Below are 8,932 nucleotides of genomic sequence, written 5' to 3' on the forward strand. Positions count from 1 at the left end.
CCTCCCGGCACCCAATGCTGGCCAACCCTCCTGTAAATTGTGTGTGGTTGGTCTGTGGAACTCCTTGCCACAGGATGTGGTGACGGCATCTGGCCTGGATGCCTTTAAAAGGGAATTGGACAAGTTTCAGGAGGAAAAATCCATTACAGGTTACAAGTCATGATGTGTATGTGCAACCTCCTGATTTTAGAAATGGGCTATGTCAGATGCAAGGGAGTGCATGGCCTCTTGTTATCAGGATGCAGGCCTCTTGTTATCAGGTGTGCTCCCTGGGGCATTTGGTGGGGTGAGATACAGGAAGCTGGACTAGATGGGCTTATGGCCTGATCCAGTGGGGTGTTATGTTCTTAAATATGCTTCACTGCACGTTTGTGACACCCTGCGCCAGCAGTACGTGTGTACCACCTGCTCTGGAGAGGTTAGGTTGGACCCCAAATTACATTTCTCCTCTGTTTTCTATACCTTATTTTTGTGAACCCAATGTGGGCAGAGAAGGATTGGAAACAGAGATACTATGGGCTAGAAATGCACAAATATTAATGTGGAATGTACTTTTTGATGCTCTTACTGATCCTAGAAACTAAACACAGCCAGTGGAATGAGTGACAATATTTCTAATCCAAGATTATTTCTAAATAATTGACAGGCTCAATTGTCAATTCTGAAAATGAATTTGCATGCCTAGTCCCATTTAAATTATTTTCCTGAAAAAGGATCACTATCCCATGCTTCTTACAATGAACTTTCAAATCATGCAGTATTATGATTGTTCGTTTTAATGTTACAGATCTGTGCAAATTGTTTTGTTTTTCTTTAGCAATCATGTGTTTTAAGAAGATTGTCTGGGGAAAAAAAACCTATGTTAAAAACTATGACTCGAACTAGAACTTCTTTTGGGGGGTGAAACAAATGATTTAACATTTGAGAAATACAAAGAATAGTACAATTTCTCAGGATTCATCTCTAAATGCCTAAATAATTACCAATAACTTCTCAATCTCTGTCAAAGGCAAACACAATAAAATGTTGGCCTTAGTATGTCATTAGAAACCTGAAAGTAATTTCTCGTTTGATGTTTAAAACGAACAAACAAACCAAATCAAAGCGCACTCACACCCACCAATCCCTTTGACTGGATCCAAAGAATTATGTGAGTAAAGAAAACAACTCCTGCTGACTGGCAAGCACCTCACAAGACTTCCCACAGTGATAAACTATGTGTGATGCTTGCTCAAGGTCTTCCAGATGAATATTGCTGGATTAACTTCTCTATCATGGTGCAAAGCAGCCCTTTGAGCTTCTGCATGGAGAAGAGCGTCCTTAAATCCAAACGTCATTTCTTCCAAAATAAACGTATGGCATACATATTACATATACATATTAGCCATTAGTTATTTGATTTTTTCTGTAAACTACTTTGATAACTTTTTGTTGAAAAGCGGTATATAAATACTGTTATTATTATTATTACTGTACCCATGAAGTTGACACCAGAGGCTGCTGGCCACTTCTGGTTAATTGCCCTCTGATGCTTGACCTCCTGGGCAATCTAGAAGCGAGCACAATCACCTGGGCAAGGCAGGAAGTGCCTGCCTGGTCTGAGTGCTGTGGCCAGTGGTACCAGGTTGCCTGGCACTTTGATTGCCACTGATTAGCTGAGGGGGTGTAGAACAGGCATTTGAAAATGTCTGCCATCAGGGGGGTGTTTACAACTCCCCCACACACCACCACTGCCTCCCCCTTTTCTTTAAAATCAGCTCAGAGACTTGAGTCATGACTTGAGACTTGGTTTGAGAATATGAGCAAGGATTTGAGACTTGAAGGTTAGAGACTTGAATACATCACTCCAATGTACCCCACAAACTTTGTATGCTAGTACTCCAAGTGTGATTTCTCAATTTTGTCCTTCATATACATATTCAATGAATCCTATTTCATACTGTAATAACCCAGTTAACATTTTTTTTAACAACCTACTGAAAATTTTGTTCCAGCTGTCATTTATATTCACCATCAGGCAAGAGGGTCTTGATATTAAGTACTTCCTCTGTGACTCTTTTTTTTTGGGGGGGGGGGGGTTGGATTTTAATGCAACTGCACTAAACCCTCCTTATATACTATGTGGATCCTGGAAAGTTAGCAGTGGCAGAGTTGGCCCCATCTTTTCACTTACCCATTCAGAACTAAAAGGTGTTTTTTTAAACTTTTTATTCATTTTAGAGTTAAATTTCCTTTCCCCTTTTTTTTTCTGCGTCAAACTTCCTGCATCTCCTTCATTCCCAGCATCTCCTGAACAGAAGCAACTGTTGAGGTTAACAAGTACATGGAGGAGAAAGTCCCTCTTAATCTGCTGCGGCTTCGCTAGGCAGATTTGCTGTTCAAACTACATATTCATGCATATGAACAAATGCATAGGCAGCAGCAAGATCACAGCTGCTTGGCCCTCCCCAACCTTCCCATGTTTAGCCTAAGATCTCAGCAAAGACCACACATGTACATGTTCTATGCCTACAAGCTTTGCCCTGTAAATGGAAACCCTCAAAAGATGGAGCGCTGGATCATGTGTACAGAGACCATACACTTATGACGGGAAACTATGGGGCCTGCCGCACAGCCAGATTCGTGTTCTGGTGGCACACCATGCATTACAGCGGTTGCAAAACCACATGGCCATGTGCTAGCAGCCTTCAAAAAAGTCATAGAGCCAGTAAGTCAGTGTGGGGGAAGCTGGGGTGGGTGGGCAGAACAGAGAGGGGAGGGAGAGAAATGGGGTGGAGGCAAAGGACGGGGTGTGCTGAGGACAGAAACAGCAAGGTGTCAGTAGCAGCAACTCTACTGACATCCTATCCGTCTTTCTGGCCTCAGTGCACCTTCCTGGGTCCACTCAGACTTGCACCAGCAAAATTGCTGGTGTAGGTCCAAGTAGTTCCACTGCAGCAATGGAGGCTTACCCCCAGACAAGGGGGTTCCCTTACCTGGAGAACTCTGGGACTGCCCCTCGTAGAATGCAACACATGCTCCGGTGGCACAGCTGCATTGGCAGGAGAGCTTTAGGTAGGACTGGGCAGATAAGGTCCTTTCACAACTTCAACTAAATGTGCAGATATTGAAGAGAAGGCCAGACAGCACAATCCTAATGCATCTACATATCCAGATATGCATCTACATGTCTTGTCCAACCACAAGTAGCTGGAAAAATCTGACATACTCTCAAGATCTTTCCTAGCCTTCTACTCCAGCTTTCAGCACATGACTTTCAATGCCATCACAATTTATCCTAATTGTAATATTTATAGTTGCAGCAGAATAATTAAATTAAAAACATGCGCCTTCTTAATTACCACAGATTACTGAAAAAAAATACATTCAGTCACAGAAGCATATACTGTATCTTGTCTTAGATCTCTAGCCTTTTCCCCTGTCATTTGAGCATACTGGCTGCTGTGTATCTTTAAATTGTTTCTCATAATCCTATAGGCAAGTTCAACAAAAAATCGGCATATAGCAATATTGCTGTTTTTAGATTGCTGCTGCTCTTATGTTGTATTTTGTTTTTACTGACTGCCATTTTTGTTACCATAGTTTTAGTTAATATTGTTTTCTTAGTCACCCTGGGCTTATCTGACAAGGAAAGGCAAGACATGAATATCTAAAATAAATTAAGATAGATTAGAGTAAATACAGACCCTCCCCCCAAACAGTTGTACATGTTACTGTTCTTCAGATCAAGTAAAAAAGCAAAAATATATTCATTGTCCTCTAAAAACACCAGGTTTTCCATAAGCTATATCACTTCTTAATAAACTGTACTCTTAATTCAATCTGTGCATTATTAAGGCTGCAAGCGAATGCAAGCTTACCTAGGAGTAAGTCCCACTGAACACTGTAGGCCCTACTTTTGATTAAACATGCACAGGATTAGGATGCATACTTCCACATTATTACTTTTGCTTTGGAGACTACAGTATTTATATTCACTGGTTTATCTGAGTAAGAATGTAAATATTTCACCCATTTTGGAAACTAGGATACCCACATTTTGTGGGTCTGAGTTTTCCAGGGTTATCTCATCACAACCAAAGCTGGAAAAAGTGCAATTATTTCAAGCATTGGGTGAACACATAGCTTATGAGAGGCCTACCATACGAGAATGTGGTTTACGTTAACCATTATCTGTAGCCACTGAGGATGATCATAAACACACACACAGCTAATACTGCTCTGCTAGTTTTCGGCAGGGAAAACCACTAAACGAGACCAGGGAACATAGTGTTGGCTTTGCGGTCAGAAATACCCTGCTGAAATCCATCATCCCACCTTCTACAGGAAGTGAAAGAATTTTGTCCCTGCAGCTCCACTCATCAGCAGGACCTGTCACTCTCATCAGTGCTTATGCACTGACTGTCATCTTCAGCAGAAGCTAAAGACAAATTCTATGATGACCTGGCCACCACTATCAAGAAAATCCCCAAAAAAGAGCCATTGTTCATCCTCAGCTATTTCAATGCTAGAGTTGGTGCTGATCACAGTTTGTGGCCCACTTGCTTAGGCCAATTCGGCACTGGGAGGATGAACGAAAATGGCCAACGCCTGCTAGAGCTTTGCTGTCATCACAGTCTCTGCGTCAGCAACACATTCTTCAACACGAAGCCCCAATATACAGTCTCTTGGAGACACCCAAGATCAAAGCACTGGCACCAGCTCGACCTGATTCTCACCAGACGCTCCAGCCTTCCCAGCATCAAGATCACACGCAGTTATCAGGGTGCTACCTGCAACACTGACCACTCCCTGGTGTGCAGCAGAATGAAACTGCTAACTAAGCGACTGTATCACACAAAAAAGGAAGGAAGACCTCGCATTGACACCAGCAAGACCCGGGACCAGGGAAAAGTGGAGGAATTTGCACAATCGCTTGAGGAATCTCTTCCAGGCCCGGCTGATGCAGATGCATCCAACAGATGGGAACATTTCAAAAATGCCGTTTACAACACCGCCTTGTCCATATTCAGCAAGAAGACCAACAAGACAGCAGACTGGTTTGAAGCCCACTCTTGAGGAATTGATACCAGTCATTGGGGAAAAGAGGAGAGTTCTAGCAGCATACAAAGCCTGTCCCAGTGAGTGCAACCTGCAGGTCCTCCGAGCTGCAGAGAGATCATTGCCACTGAGCTGCATGAAATCTTCTGCCTCTGCTGGAGAGAAGGTGGAGTACCACAGGCCATGAGGGATGCAAACATCATCACGCTGTACAAGAACAAAGGCGACAGGGGTGACTGCATCAACTACTGCAGCATCTCTCTCCTTAGCATTGTAGGAAAGCTGTTTGCCCTGAAGTTGCACTGGAAAGCTGAGTTGCACTGAAGAGGCTCCAGGTACTTGCAGAGAGCGATTATCCAGAATTGCAGTGCGGATTCTGAGCCAACAGGTCCATCACCAATATGGCATTCTCCCTTAGACAGCTGCAGGAGAAATGCAGAGAACAATGACAGCCACTCTTTATAGCCTTCATAGAAGGCTTTCGACCTAGTCAGCAGAGATGGCCTCTTCAAGATTCTTCCCAAGATCAGATGTCCACCCAGGCTCCTCAGCATCATCAGGTCTTTCCACGAGGACATAAAGGGCACTGTAGTCTTTGATGGCTCCACATCAGACCCCTTCGACATCCGAAGTGGAGTGAAGCAGGGCTGTGTTCTCGCGCTGACCTTGCTTGGGATTTTCTTCGCTGTTTTGCTGAAGCAGGCCTTTGGAACTGCAGCAGAAGGCATCTATCTCCGGACCAGATCAGACAGAAAGCTCTTCAACCTCTCCAGACTGAGAGCAAAGTCCAGCTGAAATGTCTGCATGAATTCTTTGCAGACGATGCAGCTGTCACTGCCCACTCTGCCAAAGATCTCCAGCAGCTCATGAACTGTTTTAGCAAGGCCTGCCAAGACTTTGGACTGACAATCAGCCTGAAGAAAACACAGGTCATGGTTCAGGATGTGGACTCACCTCCCTGCATTACAATCTCTGCACATGAACTGGAAGTTGTCCCTGACTTTGTGTACCTTGGCTCAATGATCTCTGACACTCTTTCTCTCGATACCGAGCTAAACAAACTCATCAGTAATGCAGCTACCACGTTTTCCAGACTCACAAAGAGAGTCTGGTCCAACAAGAAGCTGACTGAACATACCAAGATCCAGGTCTACAGAGCTTGCGTCCTGAGTACACTTCTGTACTGCAGCGAGTCATGGACTCTTTGCTCACAACAGGAGAAGAAGCTGAACGCTTTCCACATGCACTGCCTCCGACGCATCCTCAGTATCACCTGGCAGGACAAAGTTCCAAACAACACAGTCCTGGAACGAGTTGGAATCCCCAGCGTGTATACAGTGCTGAAACAGAGACGCCTTTGTTGGCTCGGTCATGTCGTGAGAATGGATGATGGCCGGATCCCAAAGGATCCCTCTATGGAAAACTTGTGCAGGGAAAGCACTCTACGGGTAGACCACAGCTGCGCTACAAGGATATCTGCAAGAGGGATCTGAAAGACTTAGGCATGAACCTCAACAGATGGGAAACCTTGGCCTCTGAGTGTTCTGCTTGGAGGCAGGCTGTGCAGCATGGCCTTTCCCAGTTTGAAGAGACACTTTGCCAACAGGCTGAGGCAAAGAGGCAAAGAAGGAAGGCCCATAGCCAGGGAGACAGACCAGGGACACACTATACTTGCTCCCAGTGTGGAAGGAATTGTCACTCCCAAATTGGCCTTTTCAGCCACACTAGATGCTGTGCCAGAACCACCATTCAGAGCGCGATACCATAGTCTTCCAAGACTGAAGGTTGCCAACAATAAGTACTGCTCTTGGGAAAGAAAAAGAAAAATAACTTCAACCCCATTTCAGTAAAAATGCATCTCCTCGTTCTCAAAATTCGACCTTTATTTCTCTGAAACATTACCTGCAGATAAGAACATAAAGAGTCCTGTTTGATCGGGCCCATCCAGTCCAGCATCTCACAGCGGCCCACCAGATGCCTCAGGGAGCACACACGACCACAAGATACTTGCATCTCACTGCCACTCCCCTGCAACTGGCAATCTATTTACCCTCACACCTCTCAATGAAGACACCAGACTGCGGCTTGGGTTTAACTTGGGCCACTTTACTAAACACAAGTGACCGATTTTTAAAATATGAAATCTTCTGAACAGACTGTCCCTCCCTCGCCAGGCTGGGGTCAGATGTCAGAAATTTCCTTTTTATATATATAAAGCAAACATCAGCTCTTTTTCCATTCTACATGAGATGTTCCCGTTAGTGCCAAATACATGTACAGTACATGTGTCTCATTTTATGGGCTACCATTCATCTCAGCCACTGTTACAAGTGATGTTTGAAAAACAGTTAACAAAGAAAATCCCATAAGGTCTCTGCATGAAGTTTGTTGCACTAAAACCAACCCAGAATCTTGTGGTTAACCTTAAAGCCTAACACACAATGGTGTCATCTGGGTTCTAGACCAGTTCGAGACTAGACTGGCACTTCTAGTTCACAAAAGCATCAGCACCAATAAATCTATTTATCCTGAAGATGCCATAAACCTCTGTTATTTTTACCCCCACCCCTGAAAAACCAGGAAAGTCAACCAGGAAAGGTAACAAAGTTTCTGAAATATCACACTCCTTTCTCTTACCACCACAATCTCCTGCCCACTGCAAACTCCCACGCCACAACCTCCCTTTGGCAACTTTGGAGTGCGGGGAGGGGGGGGCTAGGTAGGGGTGAAGCCTAACCAACATGGGAGGGACAGCAGGAGGCTGCAAGGGGGCTGGGGGTGGGTAGGGGTGAAGCCCAACCAATGGGGAGGGGGAGGGCAGCAGGAGGCTGCAATGGGGCTGCAGGTAGGTACTGGGTGAAGCCTAACCAATGGGGGGGGGCAGCAGGAGGCTGTAAGGGGACTGGGGTGTGTAGGGGTGATGCCTAACCAATGGAGGGGGCAGCAGGAGGCTGCAAGGGGGCTGGGGGTGGGTAGGGGTGAAGCCTAACCAATGGAGGTGGGCAAAGAGGTTGCAGTGGGGCTGGGGGTGTGCAGGGGGTGAAGCCTAACCAACGGGGCAGGGGGGCAGCAGGAGGCTGCAATGGGGCTGGGGTGGGTAGGGGTGAAGCCCAACCAACAGGGAGGGGGCAGCTGGAGGCTGCAGTGGGGCTGGGTAGGGGGTGAAGTCTAACCAACAGGGGAGGGGGCAGCAGGAGGCTGCAAGGGGGCTGGGGGTGGGTAGGGGGTGAAGCCTAACCAACGGGGGGGGCAGAGAGAGGCTGCAATGGGGCTGGGGAGGGGGTGAAGCATAGCCAACTGGGGGGCAGCAGGAAGCTGCAATGGGGCTGGCGGTGTGGGCAGGGGTGAAGCCTAACCAAGGGGGGAGGGGGCCAGCAAGAGGCTGCAACGGGGAGAGGAGGAGCGCCCGCTTCCCCACGCGTTGCTTGCTCGGGGGAGAGAAGAGGGCGCGGGCAGGCCGTGGCCCGGAGGATGCGCAGTCCGGGCGAGAGGGAGCTGCCGCCCGCGCCCCAGAGCGGAGGGGGCTCCGCAGACCCACCTGTCAGCAGGAGGGTGGTGAGGGCGGCTCCGCTGCGGGACCGGGACCGGGACCCCGCCGCCCAGCGCTGCATGGCTCCGCTTTGCCGCCGCCGCCGCTCTCGCTTCTGCTTCTGCTCCTCCTCCTGCTGCCGCCGCATCCTCCGCCCGCTCCCAGCCCAGCAGCATCCCTCCCTCATCCCTCCTCCCTTTCCATGGAGACGGTCTCTATGGCAGCAGGCAAGGCTGGGCTGGGCTGGGCTGGGCTTCGGGCCGCTCGTGGAGAGCCTGGCGCTGGACCCTCCTGGGAGCTCCGGCACTGAAGGAGGCAGGGCGCGTTGCAGGCGCTGCCTCTCCCTCTCCTGCTGCTGGAATG

The 8,932-nt window shown here is 47.6% G+C and overlaps 1 protein-coding gene across 2 annotated transcripts in view; it reads right to left on the reverse strand.

Annotated features, from left to right (window-relative positions):
* Positions 1–8,689, reverse strand: part of SGCE (sarcoglycan epsilon) — a 42,388-nt gene extending 33,699 nt beyond the window's left edge. For both annotated transcript variants that reach the window (XM_066627765.1, XM_066627764.1), the window contains exon 1: positions 8,579–8,689. In XM_066627765.1, coding sequence (XP_066483862.1) covers positions 8,579–8,651 — 73 coding nt within the window. In that variant the 5' untranslated portion in view covers positions 8,652–8,689. The remainder of the gene's footprint in view (positions 1–8,578) is intronic.
* Positions 8,690–8,932: the final 243 nt, after the last annotated feature.

The sequence above is a fragment of the Tiliqua scincoides genome, chromosome 5, assembly GCF_035046505.1.
Source record: "Tiliqua scincoides isolate rTilSci1 chromosome 5, rTilSci1.hap2, whole genome shotgun sequence".
Classification (NCBI taxonomy): domain Eukaryota; kingdom Metazoa; phylum Chordata; class Lepidosauria; order Squamata; family Scincidae; genus Tiliqua; species Tiliqua scincoides.